Source organism: Monopterus albus, unplaced genomic scaffold (genome assembly GCF_001952655.1).
Source record: "Monopterus albus unplaced genomic scaffold, M_albus_1.0 scaffold339.1, whole genome shotgun sequence".
Lineage (NCBI taxonomy): Eukaryota > Metazoa > Chordata > Actinopteri > Synbranchiformes > Synbranchidae > Monopterus > Monopterus albus.
In genome coordinates this window covers 675,117-695,122 of record NW_018128219.1, presented here as the reverse complement: position 1 = coordinate 695,122, position 20,006 = coordinate 675,117, and the positions used below count along the sequence as shown (strand labels likewise).

The 20,006-nt window shown below is 41.0% G+C and overlaps 2 protein-coding genes and 1 long non-coding RNA gene across 8 annotated transcripts in view; 2 read left to right on the top strand and 1 right to left on the bottom strand.

Moving 5' to 3' along the window:
• The window catches only part of LOC109974564 (death-associated protein kinase 2), a 27,301-nt gene extending 18,882 nt beyond the window's left edge, over nt 1–8,419 (top strand). For 2 of the 3 annotated variants that reach the window (XM_020624803.1, XM_020624802.1), the window contains exons 4-12: nt 1,254–1,392; nt 1,664–1,793; nt 3,733–3,781; nt 4,186–4,212; nt 4,563–4,715; nt 5,071–5,116; nt 5,229–5,318; nt 6,150–6,242; nt 7,203–8,419. In XM_020624803.1, coding sequence (XP_020480459.1) covers nt 1,254–1,392; nt 1,664–1,793; nt 3,733–3,781; nt 4,186–4,212; nt 4,563–4,715; nt 5,071–5,116; nt 5,229–5,318; nt 6,150–6,242; nt 7,203–7,283 — 808 coding nt within the window. In that variant the 3' untranslated portion in view covers nt 7,284–8,419. The remainder of the gene's footprint in view (nt 1–1,253; nt 1,393–1,663; nt 1,794–3,732; nt 3,782–4,185; nt 4,213–4,562; nt 4,716–5,070; nt 5,117–5,228; nt 5,319–6,149; nt 6,243–7,202) is intronic. The other variant, XM_020624804.1, reaches the window with a different exon arrangement.
• A 3,999-nt stretch (nt 8,420–12,418) lies between these two features.
• Nucleotides 12,419–15,414, top strand: LOC109974566 (uncharacterized). Of its 2 annotated transcripts, none has more exons than XR_002276983.1 (3): nt 12,419–12,949; nt 13,441–13,550; nt 15,326–15,414. It is a non-coding gene; the product is annotated as an uncharacterized LOC109974566 (long non-coding RNA). The 2 variants fall into 2 exon arrangements; XR_002276984.1 differs by lacking the exon at nt 15,326–15,414 and having other exon boundaries at nt 12,419–12,583; nt 12,875–12,949; nt 13,441–13,976.
• LOC109974565 (tropomyosin alpha-3 chain-like) overlaps nt 15,402–20,006 on the bottom strand; it is a 56,242-nt gene continuing 51,637 nt past the window's right edge. Inside the window, exons 12-13 of one of the 3 annotated variants that reach the window (XR_002276981.1) lie at nt 15,775–15,874; nt 15,402–15,469 (exon numbers count right to left, since the gene is read on the bottom strand). Coding sequence is in view for 1 of the 3 variants with exons in the window: in XM_020624805.1 (XP_020480461.1) it covers nt 18,836–18,839 (4 nt within the window). In the remaining 2 variants the exon portion in view is untranslated. Of the gene's footprint in view, nt 15,470–15,774; nt 15,875–16,204; nt 16,281–17,534; nt 18,840–20,006 lie in introns of those variants that run through there. The other 2 variants (XR_002276982.1, XM_020624805.1) reach the window with 2 other exon arrangements.

Below are 20,006 nucleotides of genomic sequence, written 5' to 3'. Positions count from 1 at the left end.
TAAGACTGCAGTGTTTATGTATAAAGCCAGGAGCAATTTATTACCTGGTGGAATTCAAAAACTATTTAATGAAAGGGAAGGGGGATACAATTTAAGGGGTCAGTTAAATTTAAAAATTCATGCTACACGTACAACCAAAAAAAGATTTTGTATTTCCATAAGTGGGGTAAAACTATGGAATAATTTAAGTGTAGACATAAAAAATAGTAATAGAATTGATGAGTTTAAACTTAAATATAAAGGTATGTGTCAATCAAGATATATGCAAGAACAGGTTCAATGATTAATTACATGGACAATTGTGGGTGTGGTGTACATTTTGTAATAATTCTTTAGTATACTACTTGTGTGATGTAAGAATGTTAACACTGTTAAAATCTTTTTTTTTAGTATAATATGTGTGTGGGTAGAAGTGAATTATTTACTGCTTGCAAACCAATGATGGTAAGATGATGTTATGGGGTAGGACTGGATAAGTCTGACTTCTTCCTACTCCATTCAAGCATGTACTAGATATATGCAAATTGATATTGGATTATGTGTAAAATTGTGTGTTGTCATATCAACTGTTTTTACATGCTTGAAATAATAAATCAAATCAAATAAATCAAATCAAAACTAGCCGACCTAAAGTAGCAAGTAGTAAGTAAAATGAGTACGGTTTACCGCAGGAAACAGCAGTCCGTCAAAACGTTCCAATCATCTTCAGTGGCCGAGTATGTTTGAAATTCACTCTGGTACAGAGGCTCTCAATGAGTTTGTAGGCAACAGGAAATGGAAAATAACAATGAAAACAAAACAAAAAATAAAAACTACGCAAAATAATAAACAATGTGTACATTCAAATAAGAGCATCTATAAAATATAGTGTATATACATTATGGCAGAGGAGCATTCAGACTGATACAATAGTCATAGTTACAGTTTATTGTACTGGAGTGATTGCTGTGTCCAGTAATGGGTTGTGTCCAGTCATGGGTTGTGTCCATCAGAGCGACGCCCCGGGGTGAAAAACTGTCCTTGTGTCTGGTTGTCTAGGCGTACAGTGACCTGTAGCGCCGTCCAGAGGGGAGGAGTCCAAACAGTTTGTGTCCAGGGTGTGAGGGGTCTGCAGAAATTCCCTCTGCCCTCCTTTTGACACGTGCTCACTACGTGACAGCTCTGGAGAATCGTTACAGTATGTTCATGTTCTGTACGGGGTGGACAAACTAAAAAAACATCATTATAACACACACTTCTGTTTGACATTTCAGTGTTAGTGGAGGGGAGCTGTTTGACTTCATTGCTCAAAAGGATAACCTGCTGGAGAGTGAGGCCATTGAGTTCATGAAGCAGATCCTGCAGGGACTGTCATTCATGCACAGCAAGAACATTGCCCACTTTGACCTCAAGGTAACAGTAAACTGAGAGGTGTTTCTATATTTCTGTCCTTCCCAGCTACATACATGAGAGGGTCAGAGTAAGGCCTCTAAATAAAATATAGTCCAGTACACCACCTTTAACTATGACCTCAATAATAAGAATATGACTGAATGTATAGCTTCATAAACACAGATGTTAAAGAGCAGTGTTGTACTGAAGTGCATACAGTTGTACAGGTGGACATTATAAAGTGCCCAGTGAGTGTATGCTTCCACACAACGTTATTATTCGCTTTGTCCAGCCAGAGAACGTCATGCTGTCAGACAACGTGTCACCACACCCCAACATCAAACTGATCGACTTTGGCCTGGCTCACCTTTTCCATCAAGGTGAGGAGTACAGGAGCACAAGCGGCACACCTCAGTACATTGGTGAGTCCTTCTTTTGACACGTTTTTCTTTATGTCTTATTAAATTCTGCATAAACATGCAGGAATAACTGAACCAAAGAGCCACAAATACGATTTTGAGTTGCAGCAAGAGCAGGAAAAAGCTGTCATCATCAATCTTGTGTAGCCACCCTGTGATATACTGTATTTGTCCCTCTAGGTATGTAGTTGCATTTTGTAATGAATTGAAGGCATTTAATCCCTGTAAGTATGAAGAAAAGTGCTTTGCTTTTGTTTAATTCATAAAAAGTAAAGGAATCTGAGGTATGTGGCCATTTTAGTCCCTATGTCATCGGTTAATAGAGTGCTGATGATGTATTTTTGTAGGCCACCCTGGAAGTTAGCATCACCCTGGTTCCCTTAACAACAAGCCAGTGGGATATATTTTCATAGGCTTTTGGATTGTTGTGGAAAATAAGCTGTGTGATAAGCAAAATCTAAAGACATATGTTTTCCAGCAAGATCATCTTCATGGGTTAACACCACTTTTATGATGTTTGAAGCCAGGAGTAAAAGGCTATTCTTAGGCTACAAATGAACTATACTGCATTCCAGTGAGTTCAGTGTCACCACCACGGCTTCCAATTAGTAATTTGTACATTTGAAACTAATCTCTTCCTCTTAGTGTGACCTTAGATGCCAAATGAACCATTTTTGTTTATTACGGCAATATGTCACCACACCCACCATGTTGTCAGGGGCAAGGCTGTGCCTCCTAATATATTGTGTGTATGAGGACAGGTGGTCTATCGACACCAAAATCATCATAACTCTGACTTTACAGCTGATTGTCCAGCTGTTTGGTTTGTTACAAACTCCAGAGATGTATTTATGATACAGGATGTTTGGTTAAATTAAAATTGCAGATTTCATATTAAAACACTTCATGTTTTGCAGATTATAACAAAATATTTATATAATATACAAGGTACATTTCATAATTATTAAAAAGTAATGATCCTGTCTCCCCTCTGCGTTATAAAATCGCTGTCATAATACAAAATTACAACAAAGCATGAAAGTGAAAAGATTCAATACAGACTACACAATTCTTTTTTTAATTACACTTCTAATGAAATGTTGGTATTTTACTCATTTCACTTTATTTACATGCTATATTTACACACAGTATGTATTGCAAATGTGCAGAGTTGCACTTTAACAGTTATATATTCTGATAAACCAGTTTTACAGTTGTGTGCAACTTCATCAAGAAATGACTCAGAGGTGCCTTTATAGCTTATAGAAAGACTTTGCCAGTGGCACTAACTGTGCACACATGGTCTGGAACTGTAAAAGCTACTGGGATCACACTGTCTGTCCAGTTCTGTCCCAGTCTTCTCATGACAGCTGCAGACAGCTGAGGAGTCTCTGGGCTCAGCGTCCTGTCTCCTCACTGCTGCTGTCCATGTCTGTCTTTTCTATATACTTTTGTGGAGCCTAGACACACGTTACATGGCCCTGATGCTTTTATCGCTAATGCTTCAATACAGACATGGGTTACGATATGTCATGTTAGCGCCATGAAACAGTTTAGAGTAGAGAATTTAAGGCTACTCAACACAATAACTGATGCAGTGATATTTCTGGTAGTTAAATGTAATTTATAGTATTGTACTGGTGTATTACTTTCTTCAAAATACAAAAAAAATTCTTAATTTCTTCAAGGATTTGTAAAGTTGTAATACATCAAACTAATAAGAAAGCTAGGCTAAACAGTCTTAAAAACCTTTTAAACTATACATACTGGGTTTGCATACATACATTTCAGTTAGGAAGGAGGAACAGTATTTTGATGTCTTGGACATGGTGTGTCTCCATATTCCTTAGAATAATGGCTTCAGAGCTGCCTGGCTCCTGGGGACCAGGAGTTGGCCCGCCCTACCCCACCAACCCTAAACTCTGTCTTCTCTCTCTTTCAGCCCCTGAGGTGATCAACAATGAACCTCTGAGCACAGCAGCAGATATGTGGTGAGCATTCATTCACAGAATATATTTTGCAGTAGACTGCATGCTTTTGCATCTACAACCGAACGTGCTATAATACATGATTACACACACATCCACTCAGTATGTCTAAGAATTTGTGGACGAGTGTCGGTATCCCTTCACCGCTCCTTTCCTACACAGGAGAGAGTACATTCTTCAGTTAGTGTAGTGGCATGTTGGGGCCGGTTCTTGGCCCTGTTCGCTCCATCTGTCAGGACTGTTGGCGTTTGTAGCCAACAACCAAATAACAGAGCAATGGAATCTACCAGTTGTACTGAATGACTGATGCTGTTAAATACTGTATTTGTCTCTTGTTTGTCATGCAGTAGTGAAAAGGTTTAAACCACACCACTTGACTGCCTGCGTCTTGTTTCTTTCCCCTCTAGGAGCATTGGAGTTAATACCTACATATTGTAAGTTGTAAAGGTTTGTCTGCTGCATGGCATGTGAGTACTTGTAGGCATGTACAGTATGTTGCTGTGAACATTTAGGGATCATAAGGCTCATGTGGAAAGCTCTGCTGTCTCACACTGTTTAATACTGTGTAAATTCAACCACAGCTGCTTTGTAGCTCCTATTCTGTTATGTGTATCAAGACCTTCAGCTTTAAATTGAACTTCTCCTCTACTTTCTCTTTAGAGATATGGACCTTTAAACTGTGAAGCTTCTGTCAGAGGTGGAATCAGTAAAAGCTTCTTTTGTATGAATGCATTGAGATGTGGACATATTGTATTCTCACTCTTCCTGTGTACTCTGTCCTCAGATTGAGTGGTTTGTCACCATTCCAAGGTGACACTAATGAAGACACTCTTAAGAATGTCATTGCCATGAACTATGAGTTTCATGCACAGTATTTCAGCACGACCAGCTCAATGGCCAAAGATTTCATTCAGAAACTCTTGGTGAAAAATCCCAAGTATGTATTATAGGTACAGTATTTGTCATTGGTACCGTCATTAAATCAAACATTAGCTCATTCAGAATCAGCTGATAGCGGGGTTTAGCAGAATTCAGTCCAGAGACATTTTAAAGACTTTGTCTTTAGTCTGTGCATGTACATGGTGAAGTATTCAGTCCTGAACTGTGCTGGGAGTTTGTTCCACCAACGGGCTTAATTAAAAAATAAAGCTCAAGTTTCATAGTGTTATAGAACAAAAAGTGACAAAATGCACGTGTGCTTACTTAGATGAGTAAAGATGTTGGTATTCATTATTGCCTGTTACTATTCTCCTGATGTGTTGTCATTATTTCTGTGCTGATGTGCATTGCAGTGAGAGAATGACAGCTGAGGAGTGTCTGCTGCACCCATGGATTAAGGTTAATATAAGCCTACTATTTGCAGGCTCACAAACCTGCTTATTTAATGTGTCGTGCTGCCAAGTGTTCGTGCATGTTGCTTATAATGACAAAATGCTATTGACTGTTTCAGCCCATTACACGCAAACAGGTGGCCAATAGGAATCGATCCTCAATCAATATGAAGAGCTTTAAGAAGTTCAACGCCCGAAGAAAATGGAAGGTGAGTGTTATATATGCTGATCCAACATTTTTTAAACTGTATTTGTGGGTCGTAGCAAGGTGCGTGAGAGCTTGACTGTGTTAACCTGCTGCTGGTGTTTGGACTGATGCTGCTATTCTTTTTCAGTTCAATTCAATTCAGTTACATTTGTGTAGAGCCAATTCACAACAACAACCATCTCAGGGCACTTTACATAGTAAAGCCTAGACTTGACAGTATTATAGGAAAAACCCAACAAATCCCCTTTGACCAAGCACTCAAAAACAGTAGACTTGGCAGACATTCACTCTTTGGTTTAGGGATGACGGGGACTTCAGTGAGTGGACCGTGGGCAAAATGGTGAAGACGTCACATTTCTGTAGGTTTGTGTTCTGCTTGATCAAAAGCTGTTTGATAAACTGCTCATACAGTCTGTTACTGGCTGGTTGTTGCACTGTGGAGTGATCCTTCATGTCCTGTGCTCACAACACAGAAAACCTCAGGAAAATTTTAAATTGGCATCTAGACTAGATAGACTGGCCACATATTCTCTATCTAAGTGGTTACCTCGACACCAGATGTAGGTAAAGGGCACTTAACTCACAGAAAACTGTTCTCATCCTGCCTGTGGGAGGTGCTATAGAACCATGAAAACCCAGATTAGATTAAAGAATACTTTCTGTCCTACAGCACTTCCACAGTTGAATAGCCCAATGACTTGAAGCCATATTTGTGTGTGTGTGTATATGTATTTACACACACGCGCATGTTTTATTAGCTCATATTTATCTTTATATTTATTAGCTCTTCCTCATATTGTCCAAACATGGGCTAACTTGCCCCCTTCCCTAGATGTCCTACAACATGGTGTGGATGTGTAACCGGCTGGTCCACTTGAAACTCCTGCACAAGGGCAGCTCCTCTACAGATCCAGATCCACTACAGGTGAGACCATGTTATTTTGCTCAACTCACATATTGAATGTAAAAACAAAAACTTCACGAGTTATCTAAAAAATCCTAACAACAAATCTCTTGTACAGTTACTCTACCCAATTTCTTTTTAGCCACTAGAAGGTTTGGTGAGACCCAAAACAAACGTACACCATGGTAAATACTGACTACCCTGCAGATGCCCCGACCATTCATGATACAGGCATTACTGACAGCGGGTAAAGTCGGTCCGACCTTACTGGGCGCTGCTGTCACTCGCTAGTCAGTTAGGTTACAATTTCCTCAAATAATTAGGTTTCACAAAGACATAACTTTGCTGTTACCACTGGGATTTACATTGTCTGTTTTTGTATTTTATGACTGTTTGATCCCGAGAAAGGCAGCTGTAGGTGGAGATAAAGTGGGTGATGCGTTTCTCAGCCCGCACGCTCCCACAGAGCGCCGTATGTTTGACAGATCATCATAAATGCAGTGATTACAAAATATTTGAATGTATTATTTTAACACTGTAGCATCACAAAATAATAAATGACCTCATGGGTTAGTAGATCAACTTTTGACTTTTCGTAATATGCGCCGGATGAGCGTGGCTGGTAAACTCCAAATGTTTTTACCAGATGAACCCGACAACAGTCCAAATATTGAACAAACACCATCGCGATGCTCTTAGTGGGAGCTATGGTGGAAGAGAATTATATCCACCGTGGCTGGTTTTAGCTCACTGGCCAGCCATGTTGTGCGACAACTAAAGAAAAAGATCCAGATTGGCTTTTACACCAGCCTAGTATGTCTCAGTGAGATTTCTAGTGGCATGTATTTGGTAGTGTCTCAGTTATGATATGATATGTGCTAGCTCTGACATGGCTAGAGCTTTATAAGATAGAACTGTGTAAGTATTTGTTTCTGTGTATACATCAGAGTGGAATCCACATTTAATGATCATTTTCTCCAGAGACAATGTGAAAGTGACACAGAGGACACAGAAATCAAGCCTGCCTCTCTGCTGCGTCGCAGACTCAGCAGCAGTTCATAGAGCTGACCAGATGGAGGCGCCTCCAGGCTGAACAGGAGGCTCACTGCAGGGAAACATTTTATGCTCCACTGTTCTAGTGAAACAGATAAGTAAATGTTGGTTACACATGGTCTCAGAAGTGCCTGGAAAGTGAGCATTGCCTTGATATCAAACTGGTGGAAACAGCTCATTTCACTTTGGTTTTAATGATACTTGTACTGGAAGTTAGAATGTGTTTGGATGAATGGTTTGCATGGACACTCTTTGAACCACCATAGAAAATATAAAACTGGTTTTATATCCAAGTCTTCCATGTCTTACATTGATGAGAATGTATTCACCATCAGTCAAATATTACACACAGATGTTGTTTTAAATATTGTCCTGTGATGATTAACACTTGTACACAACACATTTAAGCATAGAGGGCCGTATAAAACTTGTCTGAGAAAACGGCGATATCACTTTTCATCACAGTTTACTGACCAAGTTGAGAAGCTCAGCCACTGGAGCTCAGTCAAAACAAGAGTTTCAGCTGCGGTTAAGTTGCTGTTTAAGGGTCATGGTTTTGTAGCACCCACCATCACTCACACAAAACACCAAATTCCATTTGACTGGTCCATTAGCAGCTAAACATTTGACTCCTCAGTACTAGCTTCTTCACTTGCCACAGAAATGTAGAAACTTCCTCAATTTGGTGTTTCGGGGGTCACTATGACAATATCAGCGTGTGTTTAACTTTGTTTTATTTTGTACTGCCTATAAATTTGAATTAGTACTGTAAATATTATTTCCAACATTATGTCTGTTTTGTATTGTCATGTATTATATCATTTTAAAATGGCAAAACCTCTCAACCTACAGCTATTATAACTCTTTCTGCCATAGCTGTCACTTTCTCTTCTTCTCAATGTGTACATAGCTGTTTGTTGACCTGGATCTAAGTTTCCTTTTCATTTCATTTAGCTTTTTCATTTGACACATTGCAACAAATATGAGATGCGACACTGATCAATGAGCTACATGTGAGCCTAAATATAAACAGAATCAGTTATTATTAATATCACATAAGTTCAAATAAAGAACTCAGCTGGTTAAAAGTGATTGTTATAATAAATCATGCTCAAAACAAAACACTGTTGGTATCAGTCTCTCTCCTACTTTTCAGAGTGGACAAGTTTCCCACTTCAACCATTTCCTGACATTTCCTTTCTTCATATGATACTAACCCGTCATTCCAGTGAGTGGCAAAACAAATGACTACTGTGAACGGAGAGGGGTGAGATAACGTGTGAAAGACAACTATTAAAAAATAAAAATAAAGGCCATCACAATCAACTGAGTTTTTAGTGTTTGAATACTTTTTTTGCAGACACTGTTTTGACAGATAACATTTTGGTCCATAATCACAAAACATCAAACAGATGCTGATTTAATATGTTTACATTATCTGCATATTTCTATCAAAGAGGCTTCACTGATTTTACGCATCAAGTTTAGTTTATCATAAGTAGGAGCCTATTTCTCAGCCTGTGGGGGAAAAGTTTAGTTATTCCAGTGAAGTCACACAAAGGTGTTGCATTAAAACCTGGAGCTGTGCAGCCTGATGATGTGGGTGTTCACTGAGCATAGGTGGACAGGGGGTCTAATGTTCTACACATGTAGTTTCCTGTTTCTTAACCATTATGATATAAATGCTCTGCTGACCAGTATAGACTGAATTCTGTCTAGCACTGGGAATTATGTGATGTGTAAAACTCAGATACAAACAGAACAGGCTGGATAGCTCAGTGGTTAACACCACTGACTTTGGTACAGAAGGCTAGGGGTTCAGTTTTACCTTGAAGTGTAGTGTGAAGTTCAGCATCGCCTAGCTCGTTGCGTTTTTTTGATAACGTTCATCTCTATGAGACACAGCACCGAGGATGACTGGGCAGAATCTTTGATTATGAGAAGTCCTCGTTCTGGGATTGTCAGACCCATGGCCTCTACCTCAAGCTCTCCATAGCTACATGGTGGCGACTGTGGCTCAGGAAGTAGAATGGGTTGTCTCCTAACCGGAAGATTAGCAGTTCAGTTCTTGGTTTGTCCAGTCAACACGTCAAAGTGTCCTGACACTGAACCCCCAGTTGTGTGTAAATGGCCAAATAGTGTAAAAGTGTGCATGCAATGCATAGAAAAGCACTGTACAAGTATAAGACCATTTACATAGCCCAATGTCTAACCCATTGGCTGCAGTGATCTTTAACCACTCAAGTGCAGGATGAATGTTTTCATCCTTCAATGACAGGTGTTTCCTGTACTGACTTGGCTACCAGTGTCAAGCAGGCTTAAACCTTCCACACCTTGAATTTTCACTTCAACAGTCTTGCATTCTCCCACCGCCTGCTCCAAAATTCCTTTTCTGTCTAGAGTTTCATTGAGTGAGCCAACCGCTTCCCCTCGAGTGGTCTGGCTCATGACAACAGAGGGTGCAATTTTTTTTTATACTGTATGTGGACTGATTGTTGTATCATCCTGGCCCTGGTTTGCCTGTGGGCACTTTCTGGCTATATGACCTATGCCCCTACACTTAAAACAAAATGTGAACCTTGGTTGTGGCTTAGGATGTGGCCGGGGTTCTCAAAATGCCTGTTGGGAGCTATGCCTACTCATTTCACTTATAGTGCTAGCTAGGCCAGCTAGTGTCTTACTGAGCTCTGCCAGTTGTTTTCCTGATGAGCTACAGCTTTTTGAACTTCATCTAATAGAGCATGTTGGTCATCATCTGCTTTAATAAGAGGGCATGGGGCCTTTACCATTCCTGACTGAACTTGGTGGCTTCTTACAACCTACGATGAGATGAGCGATGAGACCTACTATCCTCCATTTCCCACAGGAGAGCTTCATTCCTCACATCTAGTAGGCTAGAATCAGACTTGTCCCTAACCATTTTTCAAAGTTCACCCCTATGCAGAACAACAGCGGGGGCAGAGCATCTCCTTGGTAGATACTGTGCTTGATGTTGACTTGTGTAACTGGCTTGAAGTTGGCCTCTGTTTTCCACATTCCCACTGAGTTCTTGATGAAGGCCAAGGTCAATGGTCAAAGTGTTTATTTGTGATATGCAGAGTTAGGAAACGTGTTTCCCTGTACAATGAAATTTTTACTTTGCCGTCCACATGAATGCCACACAATACAAGTGAGATATAAAGTAGATGAGCAATAACATCTAAATAGGCAGTAAAACAAATCTAAGGCACTTTAAAGCAGCAAGTGAAAGAAGCACAATAAAAATACAAGAACACAATATAATGCAGAGAGAATAATCACCTTTATTGGCCAAGTGTGTTACACACAAGGAATTTGTTTCCAATACAGAACTGAGGCAGCTATCTGTGGCACCAACTCAACCGAGAGCTCTAACCATTGGGGGCAACATGGGGGTTCAGTGTCTTGCCCAAGGACACTTCAACATGTGGACTGCAGGCACCAAGACTCGAACCTCTGATCTTCCAGTTGGGAGACGACTGCTCTACCCACTGAACCACAGTATATGCTATATAAGAGCCGTGGAGTGCAAATACTCAGCAGTAAGTGTGCAATTATGTACTGTATGTACAAACTGAGTATGTGAACAGTACAGGTGGAATTACATGAGGTAGATCCTAAGTCAGCTGTTTAGAATCTGATGTCAGTCAGCTCTTAAGAGTCCTGTCGATGCTGTACAGCTCCAAGCATTCCAGGATCCATGTGTGAGGCATTGAGTCATAGGCTTTTTTGTAGTCAATCCAGGCAGTGCACAGGTTGGTATGTCTGGTCTTGCAGTCTCAAGTGACTACTTTATCAACCAGTAGCTGGTGCTTTGCTCCTCTGGTGTTACTACCAATTCCTTTCTGGGCGCTGCTCATATATTGAGCCATGTGCCTGCTCATCTTAGCTGCTATGATGCCTCACAGGAGCTTCCATGTTGTGCAGAGGCAGGTTACTGGGTGGTAGTTGGATGGTACTTCAAGATCAGGACTGTTCAGTCTTCAGTTAACCACTCAAGGTGCCCTGGTACAGCAAGTCGAGGTTTGCTTCCCTGTCAAGGCGTGGTCAATATCCAATGTGGGCCCTTAGCAGGGACATGCTTTCCATCAAACCAAGCACCCCCTTTCCATTGCTAAGCTGTGTTAACCAATAACCAGAAACCAGTAAAAGTTCTAAATGTGGGCCTATGTGGATAGGATATGGCAGGTCAGGGTTCAGGTCAGGGTTCAGTTCAGGGCGCACGATACATCACTGTGAGTGTGATTTAGATCCGGGTGTAATCTCAGTCTCATGTGACTATGGAATGAATGTCTTCTTGAATTGCAACCAATATATTCTAGCCTATTACAAGATCCTGATTTCCAGATCTCATAATTATGACTAACATTAAAAGTCATCACACTAACCAACCAGTAAAAGATCTGAATCTGTATCTATCGAACTGGCAACATAGTTTGGTGGTTAACACCACTGACTTTAGTACAGCAAGATCAAGGTTTGGTTCTCTCTCAGGGTGTGAACTCTAGAGTTGTTTTTGGCAGCCTCTTTTAATTTTAGTTTTAGTCTAGTCTTTGTGTGAAGCTATCATTTTAGTTTTTATTAGTTTTAGTCACGTTCATACTCTTTTTAGTTTAGTCTAGTTTTAGTTGACGAAAACTGATGAGATTTTAGTCGTATTTTAGTCAGAATTATCCATGACTATTTTCGTCTAGTTTTAGTCGATGAAAAATGATTTTAGTCTAGTCAATGAAAATTGTATTTTAGTCTCTTTTTAGTAATGCAATTCTATTTAACCCAGTCAATATAGTATAAGTACCTAGTAGTATAGACGAAACCAAAATGTTCTTTTATGTAATGAAAGTGTATCCAAATGTAGTTTCTTCTTTTTCTCCCAATGACGAACCCTGGCTGACCGGCCATCGGTCCTTTTCTCTGTGTCAAACTTAACTTTGTTTGTTGTCGTCTTCTAAATAATGCCGCGAGTGGGGCTTAAGGAAGTGACGTCGCCTGCGTCTGCGCAGTGCGACCTGATGCGCCCCCTGAAGCGAGACACAGGAAACAGAAATACTGCAAAATAATAATAATAATAATAACGCGACTGAACGAGACGAAATAACGTTATAACATTTCGTTTCGTCTCGTTTTGGTCAACGAAAATGAAGAGACATTTTGGCATAGTTTTTATTTTGTGAACCACATTTAGTCTCGTTTTTTTCGTCAACGATATTGCATTAGACATTTAGTTATAGCCATCGTCACACGACCAGCATTTTCGTTGCATCTCGTCTCGTTTTCGTCACATGATAAAGGTTTGTTGATGACGATATTTAGTCATAATTTTCGTTGACGAAAGCAACACTATGGGTGAGCAACATTCAGTGAGGGAAATAAATAGAATAAATGAATGTTGTAATGTTATGAAATATGTTCTCACAATACAGACTCCTGCCTTTTCCCCTTAATACATCCGTGGGAAGACCAGTCTCCATCTTGTGATTCGTAATCCAGCTGTTATAATATAGTAATGGGACGTACAAGGGTTGAATTTAGTTTATTGTTATAATCTGTCCTGTTGGTGTTTGTGTCTGGTTTCTAACCAGGAAGATAAACGAGAAGACTCTACTGGAGGGACACAAAGTTGTGTTGGTTCCTTACAATGCAAACCACGTGCCCAGGTAACATTAACACCTGATCAGTCTTGTTACACATGCGAGGTCCGTCACTTTGCCTCTTATTGTCCTCTCCTGATATGTTTAGTGTTGAGGGTTTGAATGTCCTTTCTTTACTATCAATGTTTAAACATGGCGGATAGGTTTTATTTTGACTTCTAAATAAGTCTGCAACTAATAATAATGTTGGGAAAACAATCTCATCAAGTTCCATTTAGTAGCTTTTCTGGAGCTTTTGATCTTATCATACAGTCTCATTTGTACCGGAGCATCTGAAAGCTTTTTGTCCACGCTGGCACAAGGTGAAGAAATAATTTAGGACAGGTGAAACATCTGGCCCAGATGTCAATACAAGCTTTGATCCTTTGACAGTTTGAAGTCTCTTTAACTGACACAGCAGAACCAGCTCCAGTCCTTTGGCATCTGGATACATGATTAAGTTAAAGCTGTAGAAACCGGCAGCCTCTGTCTCTTATCCACCTGTTTACACTCTTCAGGTATCATGAATGGAAGAAGCGTCCTGAGCTGCAGCATCTGACCGCCTCAGAGCCACCGACCCTGGAAGAGGAGTACGACATGCAGGGGAGCTGGAGGGAAGACGATGACAGTAAGACTTCTTCTGAAGTAAATGTGCATACAGAACATGCTCTTATTTATCCTCTAACTTGTTATAAATCTGAAGGCTTGCCAGACTTAGCCTTTAGCCTTAGATTTTTTTCATGTGAGTAACTTCTCCTGTGGTGGTGGGACAGAAAACAATCTTGTTCTCTAAATAAAAGAGTAAACACAATAAAGAGTTCTTTTTCTTTTCACTCTACCTCCCACAAATGTAAATGTAAAAAGAAATGCTGGCTGCTTTCACCCTACCCTACTTCACCTACTCACATTCCCAAGCACCCCCAGTAATTACAGGTACCCAAGCCTTTCTCCGTGTTACCAGCTAGCTGGTTTCAGGAGGCACTTCACTTATCTTTCACATTTCATCTATCTACTGTAGTGGCTAAAAATAAACAAGGTTCCAGAGGTAACAGTATATACTTCATATATAGATATTATTTGTAATAGTTATGTAAGGCTGAGCGAAGTGTTTACGGAAGCTTGATCTGTTTCTTGCTCAAGCAAGAATATCTTGGGCTGGGTCCCCCTTGTTTAACCTATGGGTCAACATCCAGAGTGACTTCCTCCTTAGATGGGGAATGGAAAGCTGCAGCCTTATGTGCTCTGTTCAGGTTTAGAAAAAGGAAATGTGCGCTAGGTCAATGCGACCTAGAAGTTCATGTACTGGACATTTTTAGACAATGCTCGGAAGAAAGTGTGTGTGGGTAGCTGGCATGGGACTGCGTCTTATGCTCAGGCCATGGAAGGCTGTATAAGTGTGAGCAGATAAAAAGGTTAGGAGAGCTGGGTTAGAAGGAGAGAGAGAGAGAATGCTAGTGGGACAGTAAACTGTGTGCTTTTTGGACAGACTCGGCCGGGGGGAGACTGACGACTGACTGTGGGTTGACAGAAAGACTGACTCATGACCAACAACAACTGACTGGACTGACGCTTTTGACAATCTTCCTATTTAATGCTTCATCTATCACATTGCAGGAGGAGTCCCTGTTCTCTGTTCCCTATCAGATTGTCTATTCAACTGCTACTCTGTTCAGAATAATTGTAATATTAAATGATCACTTAAATTGGGATGGTTTGTCTGAATTAATTTAGTCAGCATCACACTCTAGCCACGACACTATCTTATCTTTACTAGTCATTTATTTTAGTCATGACCCTAGAATAGACTGTCAGAAAATGTTTTTATCTTCAATCATGGAGAGGATCATATCTCCCCCCTGCCCTGGCTCCCCTTTGCCGTAGCATTTATTTGTGAAGTACCTCACTACACATTAAGGGCCTTGCCTAAGGGCCCACACTGGATATGGACTGCACCCTGACATGGACTCGAACCCCGACCTGCTGTACCAAAGTCAGTGGTGTCAACCACAAGAAACTAAAATGAGCATTTTTTTCTATTTCAGAATTTTCTAAATAAAATTATTTAGAATATAAAATTAGGAATAAAGTGATCACCATTAGTTTTATCTATAATCACTGATTATTTTTTCCAGATTTGTGGATGAAAATGTTTAAAGAAAAAACAGGGGAATAGTATAGTAAAACATGCCCATCACAGTCCAAAGCACAAAAATGTCCACTCACATTTTAGAAACTGTGAATATTTGGCATTTTTGCTTGAAAAAATAATGAGATGATTAATTCTCTGTTGACCAACTAATCATTTCAGTGATGATAATGATTTCTAGCAAAAAAAACCCATACAACTGAATCACTCAGTCTACAAGAGCAGCTCTAAGACCCAACTAATGTCTGGAATTAAAGTCTTGTTCCTCAGTGAGGACTCACCAGTGTGACCGGCTGAAGACGGTGCTGCAGGGTGGAGCTGCACCACCTGCTGGTCTGTCAGGGTATCCATCATGAGGAGGCTTCCTGGCTGGACTCATTCCCCTAAGATGCCACCTCCAACTTGTGCCAGAGGAATGTTTAGTAATAATGAATGTTTGATTGCTACAACTATAAAAGTTTAACTGTATCCAAACTGTAGTTATTTACAACATATCATGTAAAGTTTGACTGAGGTGAAATACTGTGCGACTGTTTCTCCACATCTTGCCTAGATTCAAACACACTGCTGTGTATTTTCTGTATTAATTTCCATGATTATGAGAAAAAATAGCGCTGTTACTCAGTGGACTGCAGTTCCATCTTCCAATAAATACAACAATGAAATACACAGAACAAGTGCTGGTTTAAACAGTTGACTTTCATACCTGTCCATGATGCTCAGCATCTGTAAAGGTTGTCCTGAACACACGACATGGGTGGCGAGCATCTCTTCACTGCAACCCAGATGGACGGCTCCAGGGGGAACTGAACCACCGACAGGCATCAACATGCAAATGTAAATCACATATGTACAGAATCACTACCATGAGCTGACTTAACAGGGATTAAAGGACAAACTGGACCCAAAGAATTATTCTCTGGATCATTCAAACTCTAGTGTTCAACACCCCACTGACTCCAGTAGAAAATACAGCTGTGCCACTAATATAACAATCTAGATATACAATCATTTACATGGGGTTTGAACATTACCTATTTGCTCTGTTCTGGACATAAACATCAATTTTAAGTAATCTTGAGCTAACTATATTCCAAGTAAATGAACTGGTGAGTTATAATTTTATCCATCACTACCTTTCTGCTGCCTGAAGGGCCAGAGGTTGTGGTCTGCGTCTCACTGGACAGGGCAGAGTTATCAGCTCAGGAACACCTGTTTACTCCCATAATAGTAAAATATTACAAATAATATTGTTTTATTGTTTGTAAATATGTGTGTTAAATACATTAGTAAAAGCTGTAGATAACATAGTTGTGTACATTTCCCTTTGCTTTCATCTCCTGCACTCTATTTACATTGCACTTATTTGTATGCAGACTCAGAGATATGCACAACATATTGCTATGTACCTGTACTATCTGTATTTGTGTAAATGGCAAATAAATCTGTTGAACTTCATTAAAAAATATGAATATTTAATCCTATGTAGCAATAGTTGTTTCTTGCTACATATAACAAAGTGAAAATTTGTGAGATGGCTGATTTTTTTTTCTTATTTTCACTGAATTATCTATTAGTCTAGCTATAAGTGGTTTGAGGACACTGTCATAGTCCCACTGATGAATTACAGCAAAGCGGTCTATCAATAAATGGTTTATGAGTGAAAGCTGTCCCAGGCAATCTATCAAACTTATATATTGTTCCATTCTTGTGCTATGACACTGAAGTGTTGACTAAAGTCCCTTCTAAGATTTATTCAGGTCCTTATATAACCATAATATTATGCTATGAAAATTTACAGTCAACATAAATAGTCCACCATTTTGCAGTATATCCTCACAAAAGATGAGCTGCTGTGTCAAAGGACATGGATGTTCTCCTTTAGTTCCTGGTTTAGTGCTATAAATAGTAGATAGCTTGGACTTTCCTAAATAAACACATTTTTTAATTTGCACCCAAAAGCAGACAGGGTGATTTAGGAGCTGCAGGTAAATGTACAATGTGTACAAGTTTAAAAGATGGAATGAATTTGTGTAGTGATGATAGGGTCTGACCACAAACATGGGGCGCTTGGTTTGATGCAAGGCATCTCCTTGTTAAGGGCCCCACACTGGTTACTGAGTGCGCCCTGAGAGGGAATTGAACCCCAATCTACCATATCAAACACAGTGGTGTCAACCACCGAGCTATCTGGCAGCTGGGTAAACACACATTTAGAATGTTTTCTGGTTTCAGTTTCTCACGTCAATGTCACTTGAGGCTGAGATTGCACAGGGATCTAAATCACATTCATAAAACGAGTTATACAGACTCACACTAAGGTTTCTTGCTCAGATCATTTGAGGGGATCCAGCCCTCGACTTCTTCTCTTACATTTGTACATATTCTCACTCTTTAACTGGGGCTTGGGAAGAATGGGGCCTTTATTAACTTTGGACTCTTCTTTCTCTTTGTTTGCAGGTGACTGAACAGACCCATAGGGTTTAGGGGGTGGGGGGTCTGCTTAGCTGTGGTGGTCCAGCCTTTGGAACATCCTGGGCTTCTTTTAGAGCAGGTGGAGGCTTGAGCTCGGTCAGGCTGGATGGGTCAGTCTTCTTTGGAGGAGGAGGAGGTCTCCTTGGTGCGATGGTGGGGGGTCTCTGTGGGGATGCACTGGTGGTTTTGACGGGGGAGATGAACTCTCCTGGCTATGACCATTAATGTGCTTAATCAATGGTCCTAGCCCGGCCCTGTTTAGGGCATTGTTTTACATTTTATCGGTGTGAATCATGCATCATCCTTGTGTTATCCTGAGGTGAGGTGGTCCAGATGTGACATGAAGGTAGCAGGTGTTTTATTTTTCTGTCTAAGGTCAATTTAAATCTTATGCAAATGAAAATCACTTATTATTGTGTGAATAATGTACAAATATTGAAAACAATGCAAACTCGTTAATGTGCTTAATCAATGGTACAAAATAAATGGTGTTGACTCAGTATCCACACACTTACATCCTTGGTCAGGTTTGGACTGAGATGTCAGTTATCACCTTTGCATGCCTTCAGTTCTGAACAGAGGTTGGGAGCCCTCTGGCATTTATGTTACTTTATGTTAGCTAGCCTTAGCGGCCCAGGGCTAGGTGGTTGTGAGGAGGGAGACGGAAATAACTTTGCACGAACAGGGATTTTATTTTGCCTTGTCTCAGCAAACATAATATTTTCCCTCTATGCTTCTTATACCACACTGCAAGTTTAACTGGGTGCTTTTTTTAAAGTTAACTAATGTAACTTTTTCTACCCTTAGATGCATGTACATTACTGCACTTCCCCAAAATAGATAGCACCGTTTCCCATGCCACAGTCATGTTAACTATAAGCTCTTAAAGGGGAAGCCTGACCGGTAAACATCATTATCATTGTCTGGCATCTGCTTTAGACTGTATGAACTAAACGATTGCACTGACCAGTGGAAGTGATGCCATGTGAAAAGGGCCCATACTGTAAAAAGAACTTGAGTGTAACAAAAACAGCCATGGACACAGAAGCATTTCTTCCCTCTGTGTTTAACACTGGTACAGAACAGAATGGATATAAAGGTTCAATGAAGAGAGAAAACATTAAATGACCAGAGAGGAGCAAGTTCAGCATATACACTGAGAGAAACAATACAACAGGCATATACATATTTCAGCACTTGAAATGCTGGTTGACACAAAAAACATGATGTTCAGCAGTAAAAGGTTGAGTCTTGAAACCGTAACCAGACAAGATGGTGGAGCTCCAGGACATTTAGCTGAAAATACAAGATGTGAGAAATAGGGCTGAAGTGTATGTTTAATGTAACTAATCATGGCTTAGCAGAACATGCAGCACAAGCCAGTGGAAGGCCATTCAATCATTTATCATTAGTGATCACGTTGATCCCATGTAGTCAATAACTTTATTAAACTCATCGATTAGCTATACCACTGCATCCACGTCACCGTTTGTTTTTTCAGTTACTGTTACTGTTTTACATGGCAGTATAGAATATAATCCTTTTTGCTCTTTATGTTAGATTGCTTCCTCCCATGGGCCCACCACCTGCAGGAGGATCCGTAAGGGGCCGGTGCACAGTGGATTGGGCAGCAGTCAAAGGCAGGGGCCCCGATGACCCGATCTCTGGACACGGAGACTAGCCCTGGGGACATGGAATGTCACCTCGCTGGTGGGGAAATGAGCCCAAGCTTGTGCAGGAGGTTGAGAAGTACCGGCTAGATATAGTTGGGCTCACCTCCATGCACAGCTTGGGCTCTGGAACCTTACTCCTCGAGAGAGGCTGGACTCTTCACTACTCTGGAGTTGCCTGCGGTGAGAGGCGGCAGGCTGGTGTGGGCTTGCTCATAGCTCCCCAGCTTACCCCGGTGAATGAGAGGGTTGCTTCCCTGCGCCATCGGGTCGGGGATAGGTCTCTCACTGCCTTCTTGGAGTCCCTGGGAGGGGTGCTGGAAAAGGCCCTGACTGGGGACTCCGTTGTTCTACTGGGGGACTTCAACGCCCACGTGGGCAGCGACACTGACACCTGGAGGGGCGTGATTGGGAGGAACGGCCCCCCCGATCTGAACCCGAGTGGTGTTTTGTTATTGGACTTCTGTGATAGCCACAGTTTGTCCATAACAAACACCATGAGTCCTTTCGAGCATGGTTGGCCTGTGTGACTCCTGGGACAGCTGACGGGTACCGGCAGGCCAAGCGGGCTGCAGCCCAGGCGGTTGCGATGGCAAAAACTCGGGTCTGGGAAGAGTTCAGTGAGGCCATGGAGAAGGACCATCGGTCGGCCTCGAAGAGATTCTGGCAAACCGTCCGGCGCCTCAGGAGGGGGAAGCAGTGCCCTGCCAAAACTGTTTACAGGGGAGGTGGGCAGCTGTTGCCCTCAACTGTGGACATTGTCGGACGGTGGAAGGAATACTTCGCGGATCTC